Below are 16,235 nucleotides of genomic sequence, written 5' to 3'. Positions count from 1 at the left end.
TGTTTCATAGACTTCTTAGGAATCTTATAACTTAAGAGAGATATAAACAGGCTCCTTGGCTCCAGTTGTGTTTTACTTAATATTACTGATTGCTTTAAAATGTGGAATACAAAACAATGCAGTAGTAAGCATGTCATCTACTACCCTATTAACTCAAAAAAGAACAATCTATATTTATGGAGAAAAGTTTATTCTGATGTCATTTTTACTACATGTGGTTTGTGTCATCTTTTTTCTAAGATGAAGAAAATGGCAGTTCTTCGGGGTGCTTTGGGAATCCCAAATCTCTTTTGAGGCAAAGTAGGCATCACATCTAACACTGGTAAAAGCCTTTGATCTTCGGCATTATTAGAAAGTTACTACTCTTTAGGGTGAGATTCCTAAGGTTATCCACTGTGTCTAGGTCATTCTATTCAGCTGCATAAGCAGTTCCTTTGATGGATGACTGGTTTTCTACAACGCTAGCATTATCTCAGCAGGAGAAGGTAGTGTTTGATGTGTTGCAATTTGTATTACATGTCCATGGAACATCTCCGGACATTACCTCAGGAGGAGGGGTTAAGAGAAGGAGGAGCTGTGGCTGAAGACATTTAATGACAGAATGAATGGAAATTCAGATTGCTGTGCAGTCAGCCTTAAACACCGACTGCACCCCCCATCTTTCTTTCACATTAATTTAAAAAATCTTATAACAAAATTCTCATAAATATATATAATTTTATTTAATTATAGTCACAAATCAACATCTTCAATATGACGAGGATTTTGACAGCTTGCAAAGTGGTAAAGACCCTGAAGACTGGTTTTGGTTTTACCAATGTGACCGCACACCATCAATGGAAATTTTCAAGACCCGGCATCAGGCTCCTTTCTGTCAAGGTAACATTCCCATATTTATTGTTTCTGATAAAATCATATGGAGTGTAGTTTAGCATGAAGCAAAGGTGTCACTTAGGAAGCAAATACAGATTTGCATGTAGTTCTGAAGTGCTAACATATTAATATTGGCTTTAATATTGAATCGACTGGGTTTAGTAAATGCTCATTTTCAACTGTTCTGAGTAAAATTATGGCAGTTTTCAACCAACATCAAGAAGGTTCACAATTCCTGTGAATATGTAAATTGTAAGTGTTCTGTTTAGGAAACAATGACTTTTAAAGGCTACCAGAGGGCTCGCTCTGTCTGTACAGTCACTATTGCACACAGTTAGGGTTCAAACATGAAGTTGCTTCCATGTTCATGAGCCACAGCACAGAAGGTAATTTGTTAAGCCCTACTTTACTGGCTCACTGTAATCTTTTCTGTTTTGAAACATCATTTTTTAGGAAAAAATTTCAGAAGGAAAATATCTACATAATTCTGGTATTTGTTAACCATGATGTAGACCATCTATTTTTTTCTTTTTTCCTCTTCGCCACATTTGGGAGTCCACATTTATTATTTTTATTTTGCAGATTAAGACTTGGAGGCAATTAGAAGCTGATAATTCTGTCCCTCTGAATGTATTTATAACTGAAAAGCAGGTCTGGGAAGAGAACATGAAGTGTTCTCCCTTACTCCTACCATTGGATTATGAAATTCCAGTGGGAACTTCTGTTCCTTCCTATAACTTTATTAAGGTATTTATTACCAGAGGCATCTGAAATTACTCCATGGGAACTTTGCCAATGAAAAACACTTTTAGTGAATATAAAGTTCAAGTAATCACAGTAGCTTTAAATAGATGTCTTCTTTAGTAGTAAGAGCTATAAAAAGTGAAGTAGAAAAAACCCCAAACAACCTTTATCTGTTGATGTAAAAATAGGTCCTAATAATTTTGAGTGTTTTGCTAATACTTTGTATGCTCACTGGGTTGACTAAAAGTGCTCCAAATGCTTCCTCAGCTTCTGTTTCTTAGATCGCTCAAGTCAGGATTCAGTATGGTATTTAGCCCTGAGTGACATCTGTAGGGCTCAGCCTTGCCTGTTGGTCTTTGTGGCCTCCAGTGACAGGATGGGGAAAGAATAGGAGTAGAAAGAAAGGAAGAGAGAGGGAGATAGAAAGAGACAGAGGTGAGGAGTGAGAAGGGAAGGGGGAGAGAAATAGAGACAGAGAAAGAGAGAGAGAACACAAGATCTCAGGAGAAACTACCACTTTAAAATTAAGAAACCTAGAAACAGCCATTTTCTTGGATTCAGTTTAATTACAACAAGAGAGCCAGAAAGGAGATATGTTCTAAACCATCATCAAATATGCAGTGACTAGACACAAACTCTGAGAGTGACTATTAGTTTCAGTTCAGTGTTAGCAGTATCTCTAGGGTACTCATATATCACTGCAGAGAAACTAGATAGTAATGAAAGTAATGCCATTTACAGTTAGATACGTCTTCTAAGACTGCAAAGTTGTCTCCCTTGGAATATGTTTTTCTTCTTACAAAAAAAAAAAAAATAGGTAGGCAGGGATAGGTGTAGCTCCATCCAACACCAGAAAAAGAGAAATTGAGTGACTAGTTGAAATGCATAGATCTGACTGAGATTAGAAGCCAGTTCTCCATGATCCTAATAAGTGCTCTGTATGATCCCAACCACAACCGCAACAAAATGATTTAATTATATGGATGGACTACAGTGAAAGTAGTTCTTCTAGCTCAGGGTGGCATATATGTTTTAAAGGTCTGCCAAAGTTCATAGCTAAGAATGACAAATTTGTAAGAGGAATAAGCCATCATTTCGTGATGTAGAAGTCATTACTCACACTCAGTCATTACTGGTCAGAGTTTTGGAGGAAAGCCAGGCATGAAAAATAGAAGTTCTTGAACTTCACAATAGCAAATTAAAATTCTGTGCAGAAGTCCAAGGGGGCTTGTGTTTTATTCACTTATTTTGGAACAGTCCTCTACCTACTTTTCTTCCTGCCTTTTTAAAACTCAGCTCTCCTAGAAAGTTATATCCAAATTTCTTCTTTTTAGATAGACATCACCTAAAAATTATTAGGATGTGGTTACATAATGGTCAGTGAAGGGCACTGAGAATAGTCACTAAAGGTTAGTGGCATTATAGTTAGGTCTAGCTAATTAATAGATTGCAGAAGATATCCTATGGGCAGATCTATAAGCAATGCCCTATAAATTAGTTGCCTTTTCAATGGCTTTGGAGGTCACTTTTCTTGTCCCATTAGTGACAGAGTGGGCTTGAGGACCGCAGTAATGCACTTGTAGTTTTATGTGGCCCTTCCTTGTATATTTGTTTGTGGCCAGTATTTACAAAATGTAGCTTGCCAATAGACACAGTTGTATTTCTCTTATAGGAAAGAGGTAGGAATTTTAAGGTGCTCTACATTTAAAGGACTTAGCTACCAAGGATATACATGATCAACAGCCAGATCATATGGAAGGTTCAGAGACTTCAATCTTTTTGTACTAGTGTAGAAAATGTTCAGTGCTCAATACTACATTTGGCCAGTTGTAGCTGCGTAGTGGAAAATTCACTGTATGGGGAATAAAAAGATCTGGATTCTAAACCGTCTCGTGCATTCATTAATTCTCTGAACTTGGTCAAGTCACAGGTCTTTTTTGAACCTAAATTTTGTCATCAGTAGTGTAGAAACAGTTCTTGACTTACTCAGAGGATTATGTGACTATTACATATAATCAGTGCTTAAAAAATCTATAAGATACTGGGGTACCTGGGTGGTTCAGTCAGTCATGTGTCTGACTTTGGCTCAGATTCTGATCTCAGGGTCCTGGGATTGAGCCCCATCTCCAGCCTGTATCTTTTTTTTTTTTTTTTAATATAATTTTTTATTTTTTATAAACATATATTTTTATCCCCAGGGGTACAGGTCTGTGAATCACCAGGATTACATACTTCACAGCTCTCACCAAAGCACATACCCTCCCCAATGTCCATAATCCCACCCCCTTCTCCCAACCCCCCTCCCCCCAGCAACCCTCAGTTTGTTTTGTGACATTAAGAGTCACTTATGGTTTGTCTCCCTCCCAATCCCATTTTCTTTCATTTATTCTTCTCGTACCCACTTAAGCCCCCATGTTGCATCATCACTATCTAGCAGGGAGTCTGCTTGTCCTTTTCTCTCTCCTTCTACCCCTCCCCCATTCATAGTGGCTCTCAAATAAATAAATAAAATCTTCAAAAAATAATCTATAGGGCACCTGGGTGGCTCAGTGGGTTAAAGCCTCTGCCTTTGGCTCAGGTCATGATCCCAGAGTCCTGGGATCAAGGCCCACATCAGGCTCTCTGCTCAGTGGGGAGTCTGCTTCCTTTCCTCTCTCTCTGCCTGCCTCTCTGCCTACTTGTGATCTCGGTCTGTTGAATAAATAAATAAATAAATACATCTTAAAAAAAATCTATAAAATACTGTAAAAAAAACCCCTGGATACTTAAGTTTTATGTATTTATTTTAGGAGAGAGAGAGTGCAAGGAAGCAGGGATAGGACCAGAGCAGGCGGGAGAACCTGAAGCAGAATCCATGCTCAATGCAGAGCCCAACATGATGGTCCATCTCATAACCACGATATCACAACCTGAGCAGAAACCAAGAGTTGGACATTTAATCAACTGAGCCACTCGGGCACTCCAAGCCTTAGATACTAAAAAAAAAAAAAAAAAAAAAAAAAAAAAAAAAAAAAAAAAAAAAAAATTCTGTCCTACACACTTTAGTAGAAGGACTTAGTAGACACATCAGTTTTTCATGGACTACAAATTATTATAATGACAAAATGTCTGATGAGAATTCTCAAGTATATATAATGATTTTTCACCTTTGCCTTAATATTAAATTTATCTCTAGGAAGATATTGCTTATAATGAAATTAGACTCAAGAACTATGAAGCAAATGATCTTTACTATTTTGAATTCAACTCCAAAAGTCAGGATGTACCTCTTAATATCCTTTTTAAAGCTTCTATCCTGGGAGTATACAGGAAGAATAATAAGTGGAAATAAACGGGTAGTAAGTAGATAGTCTCTGATTTCAAGAAACTTAAAATTTAAAAATTCTGAATTCACAAGTCTTGGAAAGTCACCAAGACTAAGTAGTTTTATTTTTACTTGCAAATGAATTTGGAAATCAAAGGTATTAAATTGAAAAGGTTAAGTACTTTATGAATCGAAAAGATTCTCAGTAGGTACAGATTCTAACATTAATCCACTTGGTTTTTAAAATGGTGACCTGTGTTACAATTAAGCCGGGAACATAACAGTCCAAGTGTCCTTCTCTCTGGTACTTCAGAAACAATTGAGCCCTAGAGTCATTATTCCCTTTGAATGGTTTTCATTTTGTAAGATTTTTATACTCTGTTTCCAACATTAACCTACCTATTTAGCTCAGTCTTGAGGAGCTATTGTCATTGATTAGAAATTGGCAACTACAAAAACTCCTACAATTAGAATCATTTAGTTATATTGAAGTAGCTTTAAAGACATTCACAGGAAATAGAGTTCATTATTATATTGGATATTACATTGGATATTATATTGGAGCCTCTTTGTAGATATTAAAGCTGGGGGTAGGAATAGGGTTATCATACACGTTCAAGAGTAACTATTGTATTAGACCTTTACTACATATATATATATATGGTTTTAGGGCTGGATTTCATCTAAGATGATGCAAATTTTTGAAAAAAAAAAAGATTATGTTTCAATCCCAAATGAATGGTTAGATAGTCTGGATGATTAGCAACTGTGTATATTTTGGGTGAATGATATTTCTTTAATTAGGAGGTAGGTCCCTTTTGCACATTTTTGTTTATGTACTCTGCTTTTCATATCCCACTGCTCTTTTCTAAAGCACAGACTCATTTGTTGGTTATCAAGAATGCCTTGTCATTTTGAGCTTCCTGCCATAAAACTGTTGAAGAAGTGATAGTCAAATAGGGCCTAGGTGAGTGTAGGGCAGGAGGTTAGGAGGCTAAGAAATCTGGTAGGCGAAGTGCGTGTAGAAATGGCACGAGCTTGGACTCCTCCTGTTTCCTTCTCCAGCTGATGGAGATTTGAGTTTTCACCTGACCATGCTTAGCAGAATTACTGATCCTGTAGAAGTGAATTTAATGAAATAGAGAACGTTCCTTTGCCCTCACATCTTCATTTAACCTTTTCACATTTCTGACTTGTACCAAAGTCTAAGTTATAATAATAAAGAGTTTTCAGTATCTCTTAAGCAATGGTCATGCCAGAGCCCACTTCAAGGCTTCCTCAGTTTGCTATGCAAGAATGAACGTCTTTGATGGGACTAGCATTTTTTAGGGTATTTATAGTGACTGAAGACTGGAAAGAAGCTACATGAGCCAGCATCAGACTTGGTTTTGGACTCCTTAGTCCTCGCACATCTAGTTTCCCCTTGATTTTCTTCATGTGGTCTAAATGAATTCCACTCATGAAAATATTTTCACTTGATCTTAGCCAAAAGGCCGAGAAGCGATATGAAAATATTTTCAAGACTTCTTTGCTCTTTTTTCCTTTTTTGTTAACTTACTAAATATCATATACCAATCTTTTATCTTTCACAGGGAGATGACTGGCTAACATACAGTTCTAACAGGTGAATCAATAGAGTCAATGTACCACTAAGAATTTTACTGAATAATTTTCATCTATGATGTAAAACTAAATAAAACCATATTAATTTATTGCCATAAAATAAAATTGTCCTACAATTTTTGTAAAGATTTTATTTATTTATTCAACAGACAGAGATCACAGGTTGGCAGAGAGGCAGGCAGAGAGAGAGGAAGAAGCAGGCTCTTTGCTGAGCAGAGCCTGATGGGGGGCTTGATCCCAGGACCTTGAGATCATGACCTGAGCCAAAGGCAGAGGCTTTAACCCACTGAGCCACCAGGGCGCCCCTGTCTTGGAGAGCCCCCTAGATTCAGGAAAATTTTACTGTAAACTTACACTTTATGAACAAAATTTATAATGGAATTTTTCTAAATGCTATATTTTATTTACAATGAGAAACATAACTAGAATAAAAATTACTTATGAATCTGACTCATTTGTTTACAAATATCTAGAACAGAGAAGTATTCAAGTAAATTAACCTTGTGAGTTTTTCCCCCCAACAACGGCTTATGTTTAACTAAAGACAGATAACTTAATATTAATGTAGGATGTAGTAAGGCTATTAACTTAGGATGTTGTAAGTCTTGATTGATTACAGCTGTTACAGTACTTTTAATTGTTGAAGTGTTAAATATTATAACTGCAGAAAAGTCTCATTAAATATTCCACATTTAGAAATTGTGCCTTAATTCTGAATTTTAAGTGTCCTTTTTTGATAATACAACTCCAATAATGAAAAAAGAGGTTTAATTTACCAATAAAGAACACTTTAAGATTTTAACTTTTACCATATCATCTATGCAGTAATAACTGAAATAAATTCTGGCTTTAAGCTTCTTCCGTTTTAAAGCTTGGTTCAGATTTATTTTATTTCTTGAGAGGATGAGTACTGATATAAACTAATAGCTAAGAAACATCAGGTAAGCCAGAAATCAAATATGTTATATGGCTTTAGGCCTTGGTGAAAATGAAAATAAACACATGGGGCTTCTGCTTTTTCTGATATACAAATAATTTACATAGTCAAATGATTTAATAGCAATACAGTCAGATTCCCCGAGTAAATGATTTTCATTTCTACTACTAGCTTAAGGGGATTATTGCAACTATCATGTTTTATATTCAAATCTTTTATGGAACTTATTGCTAAATTAGCTTAAGACTTTATATTCAGAACATTTTAATGGTAAATTCTCACACCTAGGGGAAGAAACAGTGCAGTTATTCCCATTTCATGGATGTGTAAGTGCTGGAGTTAACACAAGGACACCTGGATGTCTATTTTTGTACAAGTGAAACATATCCATAGCAAATCTGGTTAGAATTTTAATTAGGCCCAAAACCACATGGAATTTTTTAATTTGGCTTTTTGTCTACTTGGAGCCATTCTTGTTGTTTAACTTGGCTTTATAATGCTCTAAATCATTTCTCCTGCTGTAATGTTATTGCTTACTCAAGAGCCCATGTATCTACGCACTTTATCCTCACATAAAATAAATCATATACATTTTCCTTTCCTTTTTTCTCCTTTTGTGGTTGCATTTTGAGAACAGATTGTTTAAATTAAAGAATTAGTAAGGATTCTTGCTTTAATTAACAATTCTATTAATAGGATATTTTAGGGCAGTGACATATTTCTTTCACGTCAACCAAAATATTGTCATGTATTGTAACAAAACATGCTGTTTTTCAATTTTCAGTTTGTTTCTCTTATGGTCCCATAAGCTTCACATATGTAGAAATCTAATGTGGTAGGTGTTTACTGCTAGTAATTTTGAATTGTAAGAAAAGTCTCATTTTGACTTGTTTCCACTGTCTCAAACTAATGGATCCAAAGAAAGCTGTTTCAAAGTTAGCCCAGAATGATGCTGCGATGTGGGATGATTAAGGAATGAGTGGATGACTTTTAATAACATAATACTGAGTGCAAAGGAAAAGCCTAAAGACAGTAATGAACACTGAGCACTTTTAAAACCTTTGTGGGTTAAATTATAAATTATGCTTGAATTTTGACTGTTACTTCCTAAGCCTAAGCTCTCTAAATCAGTTGAGCATAACACCAGGGACACATTTTCAAAGCTTTTTGAAGGAGAATTTAGCTGTGTGACTCCTATTAACAGCTGTTGCATTGTTCTTATCCTGGAAAGTGCTTTGAATCATCTACCCTTTTAAACCTGATTTCAAACTGAGAGTATTAGGGTATAAAATTTCGGTCATTTATTTGTGGTCCCATAAAGCTAATCAGTCATCTTACTAGGAAATGAAAATGGACCCATAAATGTAGGTTTACAGTGAATTTTAATTTGATGGAAAAAATCAAAAGCCCTAAAGAGATGAGTGAGATGTTGAGGGAAAATGGGAGATTTGCTTACAGCATCACATTTTTTGAGATCATTAAAAACAACAACAACAACATTCTGTGGTATGGTAAAATGACATCAACTTCCTTGGCAGACAAATCAACAATTAAATAGAGAATTTGTTGGAATTTCTACTTATATGCAAGCTCTCTCACAAAAATGTATTTTCATCAGAAATTACCTATGCTTTGTGAAGGAATCACCAGGTTTTTTAAATATTAGAAAGTACAACACCCAAAGATTGTGCAGTTTACTAAAGGTTCCATTTAAAAAGTAATATAAGAATAGGGATCATGTAGAAATTTATGTAACTCAATTTAATTTAGAGAAAATTATAATTATAAAATAAAAGATTAAAATGAGGTAATTGAGTACACAGAAAAATTCCATTTTAGCCTATTTAAATATTATGTGTGTGGAAAAATTTATAATCTTATGATGTTCCAACTATAAAGTTGTGAAGAGAAGTAATATTTAGTATTACTAGGACAAGGGGACTACTAATTTCAGTCTTTATCCCACAAAATCATATAAGTCATAAGAACAGACAATTTTTGACTCCTTATTTCATAATCTAACTGGCTCCCAAATCCACAATATCTGAATGCTCCAGGCTGAAAGAAATCAAACTCTGAGTGTGAGCTAGTTTTAACGCATTTTTCTTGCTACCTATATTGTCTACAAAGCCTGGCCTTATTTGGCAGGGTGCGCATGAGGTGCAGGGTCCTGTTGGATGTTTTGTAAACATAATTACGTGGATGGGAGAAAAATACAATTGTGAAAGGGTAGAGATAATGTTATTAATTGCAGACACAATTTAAACATTGGTTCAAGGTCAGTCAAGAGAGATTTAGAAGGTATAGGCAAGTGTGTGTGCGTGTGTGTGTGTGTGTGTGTGTAGCTGTGTGTGTGTATGAGTTTTATTTTAGGCAGTTGCATGCTGAACTTGTGCTTAGTGGCCCCTAAAAGTGTATGTCTGCCTCTGGACATTGAACAACTTGGAGGTACCATTGACTTTGGCCTAAGGACCTTAACTGACCTAATTTAGGCACTATGCCAAATTCACTTGAAGTCTGTGCTAATTCTTAACATTTTAGGGATACACGAAGAAAGGAAACCATTCAGGTATCCTGCAGTATTCCACATTTCTCTAGTAGTTTCTGGGTTAGAACCCTCATAAGTAGCAGAACTTTCTGTCTTGAGACTCGCCAAAGCCTTTGAATTCTTATTGACTTGTGACTATCATAAGTTAGGTTCTCCAGAAGCAGATATTAAATGGTGTTTAGAGAGCCATATATTTATTAGCAGTTAATGCTGGTGGAGGTAATTTGAGGCAATGGAGTTGGGCAGAGAAGAAGTAAACTGTGAGAAAGTGTAGTTCAACCCGACAGAAAGCTGTTGTCCACCAGAGTTTCCTGTGTTGGGCCGGGGCTTTCCTCTCCCTGCCAGCCTCAATAACCAGTGCGGGCATGGGGCTCTCCGTGCAGGGCCTGTGGCAAAGCAGGACTCTGCAGCTGAGACAGACCATCAGGGAACCGACTGGTGGTGACTATCCACTGACCTCCCCCCTTGCAGCAGGGCAGCAGGGCCTTCATGAAGGGGGACTGAGCGGTGGGTCTCCATGTTCACCACATCGATAGTCCTGACAGTCTTCAGAGCTTCAGACTCAAGGGGCTGGAATTGGTGTGAAAAGTTCTCAGAGCCTTCTGGTTCTCCTAAGATCACAGGATACAGCTAATGACTTGACCTTCCACTCTGATGATTTACAGACAGACTTACAGACAGATGATTCTCGGCTGACCTGGGCCCCTGCCAGGTTATCCACGGCAGTTTTGAAAGAAAGATCTTATAAATACATCTGAGTGAGTTTGTAATTGAAATGCTTTTTTGTTCCCATTTGAAAAGATTGGAAAGAAGAAATAGAAGTAAGCTTAGGAGAAGAAAAAGGGGCCTGAAACCTTCTACCTGGCTCCCTGCAGAGGGTAATGATAGCGGGATAGAGGGTTGTGGATTCTAAGTAACACTGACTACATTCAGAAGCCACTGTTTTTCTGTTTACTACTGGAATGATCTTGACTCCTCCAAACCTCAGTTAGCTTTACTGTAAAATACAGTTCTTAACATTACCTACCTCACTGTTTTTTGGGAAGATTAATTGAGAAAACCCATTGGTAGCTTTATTTATTTATTTTTTTTTAAAGATTTTATTTATTTATTTGACAGAGAGAAATTACAAGTAAGCAGAGAGGCAGGCAGAGAGAGGAGGAAGCAGGCCCCCTGCTGAGCAGAGAGCCCGATGCGGGACTCGATCCCAGGACCCTGAGATCATGACCTGAGCCGAAGGCAGCGGCTTAACCCACTGAGCCACCCAGGCGCCCCCCATTGGTAGCTTTAGAAGCAGTGCCCAACTCATCATGTTAATTATTATTAATGAAACCTTATGAAGGGGATCAGGGTAGAGCCCTCGGTGAGGTCAGTGTTCTCCCAAATCCCATTTTTCCAACATAACTTCATAATTCTATTTGAGGTAAGGTAACTTTCTCAGAACAGCAGACATTTATCTTTCAAATCTATATACAAAGTTTATTGGTGAAACTATATATAGACTTTAATAAGCATTGGTAACTCTACATGCCATCTGGTTTATGCCTTAACAAGGTCTCATTAAAGCAATATCAAAAGGTAGAAATAGTATCATGACAGGTCAATCCACTTTTATAAGGCATGCTTAAGACATGGTATGCTTTATATATATTTTTTCAAACATGATGATTATTACAGAATTAAAATAGAAACAAAACAAAGTGGGAGGTACTTTAACATATGGACACAAAGTAGAGAAAAATTGAAGTATACATGTCATCTTTAGTTACTATTCTCAAATGTAGTTAAAATCTTTATTGGGTGTCAAGTATGCACGAGCACTAAATGTAAACCTCAGAAAGAATATTGGTAAAGATATGGCAACCTCAGTTTTTTTTTTTTTTTTTTTTTTCCCAGAGGGAGATAAAAACAGACTATTAGTTGTAAACTATTTGGGGGTTTGGTATAGAAGTGTAATATTATGAGACTATATTAGTGAATTAAAATCAATGAATTTACCAATGACCTATAGTAAAATTTGGTAAGGATTTTAGATGAAAAGTTAAGGAAGAGGGTCATCTGGGTGGCTCAGTTGGTCAAGCCTCCAACTCTTGGTTTTGGCTCAGGTCGTGATCTCAGAGTGGTGAGATTGAGCCCTGTGTTGGGCTCTATGCTCCATGGGCAGTCTATTAGAGGTTCTCTCCCTCTTATTCTCCCTCTACCTCTTGTTCTCTAAAATAAATAAATATATAAATCTTTAAAAAAAAAAAGTAAAGGAAGAAAGGAAAATAATTGGGCTATGTATGCACACATAATTTATTATTCCTTTTCCCCAGTGATGGAGGCTTAGGTTTATGTTGACATTAAGATAATAATTAATATTAGTAATGGAAGCAACCCATTAGGAAGGCCAAAGAATAAAGATTAGAAATGATCTTCTAGACTCTTCTGAGGATATTATCTGTATGACACTTAGTTGGTATAGAAACCTAGGGATGCTGCCAACCAGCCCCAACTTATTCTTGACTTTTATCTTCCATCTTTTAGCATGAGCTATGCCTATGTGGGACATCTGTCTTTGTTTTCAAGTACAAATAAGCAAGCGAACAAAACCCAGTAGCCAGTGGGCATCAGAGAATTGATTAGTAAAACCATAATATCAGCATGTGAACAACATTCAGCATCACATAATGGCCCATATTTCTGTGCATTCACCAAGTATATTGTGATTATATGACTGTGTGTACAACCGTGGGCCATTTCTCTGAGGATATAAAATTAAATCGGACTTTGGATTTTCTGTCTCAGAAGTTGTGACCTAGCAGAGTAGAAGAGTAACTTAAACAATTAAAACAAAAGGTAACACAAACAGTACACACACACATGCAGTGACAGCACAGGAAAATCAGTGGTTGATTCTGACTTGGGGGATCTTTGAAGACATATTATGAGCAGGGCTAAGAAGGATAACCAGGACAGAAACAGGCAAAGAGGAGACATTTATGCACAAAGTCTAGAGAGGTGGCGAGTCTAAGGGATTCCATAATGGGCCAGATGAGGGGACTTGGAATGTTAATTGGGGAATGTGAAGATTAGTGTTATGCAGTATATGTTTAAGAAAGATAACCTTTAACTTCACTGCATGGGATAGGTAGAAGCAGGGAGACAGAGGGAACAATTGGGAGCCAATAATAAATGATGATGGAGATTTCTCTCTTGGGTGGTGACAAAATCCAATGTAGTATGGAATTAGTTCTTGAAGCAAGTCAGTGACAACCTGTGAGTTACTAATAGACATTATGAATTATTAGGTACTGTGTGATGAGGTGGAACTGTTTTATTTTATTTTATTATTTTTTTTTTGCAGTAAGAGTCCTTAACATGAGATCCAACCTCTTAAAAGATTTTTAACTGTACAGCGCAGTTTTAGGGACAGTGTTGTACAGCAGATCATTAGAACTTATTCTTCTTAAACATTTGAGACTTTATGTCTGTTAGTTAGTAACTCCCATTTCCCCTTCTTACCCTGGCCTCTGGCAACCACGTTTCTTCTTCCTGATTCTATACGTTTGACTATTTCAGGTATCTTACGTAAGTGGAATTATGCAGTGTTTGTCTCTCTGTGACTGGCTTAATTCACTTAGCATACTGTCCTCACAGTCCATCCATGTTGCCATGTATGACAGGATTTCCTTCCTTTTTTAAAGCTAAGTAATATTCCATTGTATGTATATGCTACATTTTCTTTATCTACTCATCTGTTGATGGATATTTAGGTTGCTTTCATACCTTGACTATTGTGAATAGTGCTACAATGAAGATGAAGTTCTACTATCTCTCTGAGATCCTTAAGTCAATTCCTTGGGTAAATATCCAGAGGTAGGATTGCTAGATTATATGTTAGTTCAGTTTTACTTTTTTTGGAAAAATCTCCATACCATTTCCCACAGTGGCTACACCAATTTTACATTCCCATTGACAGTGGAATTATTTTTAATTGCAGTAGTAATTATTTTAAGTAACTTTATTATCTAGCCTGTAGGACCAGATGTGATTTGAAAGTTGTTATTTCCAAGGGATGTTAGGAAAAGATGCCAAAGAGAGAGACCCTGAAACTCCATCTTACTATTTGTCTTAATATCATTGGATTTGAAAGATTTGTAAAACCAACTGCTACTAGAAAAGTATCAAATTAGAAATCTACATTTTATAAAAGAGTTCAGCCAAAAATAAGACAAATGAAATAAGAATTCATGATGTGGTGAAAAGTAAAAACTTATATTAAGTATAAAATGAAAAAATAGGTGTTTATTTTTCCGTATTAAATTTTATAATTTTCTCTATTAAAGGAAATAATGGAGAAGATCGTATGGAAGAGAGTGCATGCTTTCCTTTTTTCTGTTATAGGGAATTCATTATCATTTAGCAGTACTAATGGTTAGTAGATTATCTGCGTGAAGTGATTTTACTAAAGTGTGAATAAAGCTTAAGTATGATAATGACTTTATAAAAAGGAATTGCTGTACCCATTTGCATCTCTAGTTGGTGGAATATGGAAGAGAAAAATACTGTGAAAGCAGGTGTTCTTTATTCTCTTAACTAGTCTCCCAGGAAATAAGTCACACGGAGTTAAAGGACAGCTATATATTGCCCATTGTTACCTTTGTGAGCAGTGCCTAAGAGGAATAGTCAAAATATGACTTGCATTCTGCAAGCCAGTTAGGTTACAGCAAAACAAAAATAGATCTCTGTAGCTTCTTTGCCACCTGAAAGCCATTCATTCAAATATTCATTCATTCATTCATTCATTCAGCCTGTCAGTATTTGCAGGGTACTTTCTACTGGTGTGATTTTAGGGTGTAATAATACCTTCTTTTCAATCTCTATATTTAGAATCAAAACAGAAATAAGACACAGTATTCAAATACACAGCAATCTGAATATCATCTTTATTATTGCTAAAGCTGTTTAGAAAACAAGTCCCAGCTCTGTAACAAAATATGTTTCTTGTAACTCCTTTCCCTGAGTCGAATGTATTCACTTACAGCTGCTCCTCTCCTATCTGGATGTACAACTGAGAACAGGTTTCTTTGAAAAGAGAGTTAAGAAGGGCTAAGCCAGTCTTGCTCAATTCCATTTCCCAAAGTCACCAATCATTCTTCTTACTTTTACTTTGTGGACTGGGGTTAAATGACCTTTCAAAGGCTCTGAAAATTAGCTTCATGGACCAAAGTATGAATTCAGGAAGGAATAAAATGGTTTCTCTAATCACCCGCTATGTGCCAGTCATTGTGCTATGTGCTGGTGATGCTGTGTTGGACAGACAAGGCAGACTCTCTGTCCTTGATGTTGTCTGGTGTTGCCTATAATCTTATTGGAGAAATTTGTCATATACTTGGTTATGGGGCAGTAAATAAAAAGTGCCAATTTTTATTTAGTCTTAACTTGAGAAAGGACAAGTCTTCTACTGCTTGTTCGATTAATGCACAAAGATGATGAAACTTGGGTTTCTAACAAGTGGTAGAGTTCAGGGAGGTAGAAAGAAGAGAGGCAGAGATGAGGGTGAGAACCTGGGCATACCAGAATCTCTATGGCTCTTCAAGGTTTGTTTTTCCGACAAAGTCTCCAGAGGCATCCGTAGAGTTGATCTTTAATACACTACAATTAGTCACATTTATAAAACCAAAACCAAAACTAAACAAACAAAAAACAAACCAAAAAGCCAGTGAATCCATATTTTATCAGGAAGTGGGGGGAAAGAAAGCCAAATGGTGAAAGGGGGGAGAGAGGGTCACAATTGCTCTCTCCAGCCCAACTGCATTTCTATTACCTCCCCCCCTTCCACAGAGCACAGTTTCATTCATTCATTCATTCATTCATTTAAATTCAATTAATTAACATATATTACATTATTAATTTCAGAGGTTGAGGTCAGTGATTCATCAGTCTTATATAATACCCAGGGCTCCTTACGTCACATGCCTTCCGTAATGCCCATCACGCAGCCACCCCATCTCTCCAACCCTTTCCCCCCCGCAGCAATCCTCAGTTTGTTTCCTACAATTCAGAGTCTCTTATGGTTTGTCTCTCTCTGATTTTGTTTTGTTTTATTTTTTTTTCTTTCCCTGTGACATTCTGTTTTGTTTCTTAAATTCCACATATGAGGTGATAATAGTCCCAGAGTACAGTTTTAAATAGTCCCTAATAGATAAGGCCTGGGCACAGAT

At 36.5% G+C, this 16,235-nt stretch overlaps 1 protein-coding gene across 1 annotated transcript in view; it reads left to right on the top strand.

Moving 5' to 3' along the window:
• The first annotated feature begins 608 nt into the window (after window positions 1-608).
• Window positions 609-16,235, top strand: part of CPS1 (carbamoyl-phosphate synthase 1) — a 124,185-nt gene continuing 108,558 nt past the window's right edge. The window contains exon 1 of the mRNA XM_082691573.1: window positions 609-879. Within this exon, the coding sequence (XP_082547699.1) occupies window positions 754-879 (126 nt within the window). The 5' untranslated portion in view covers window positions 609-753. The remainder of the gene's footprint in view (window positions 880-16,235) is intronic.

The sequence above is a fragment of the Mustela nivalis genome (assembly GCF_964662115.1).
Source record: "Mustela nivalis genome assembly, chromosome: 11".
NCBI classification, from domain to species: Eukaryota; Metazoa; Chordata; class Mammalia; order Carnivora; family Mustelidae; genus Mustela; species Mustela nivalis.
The sequence above is the reverse complement of the archived record's forward strand: the minus strand, read 5'-3'. Positions and strand labels throughout refer to the sequence as shown.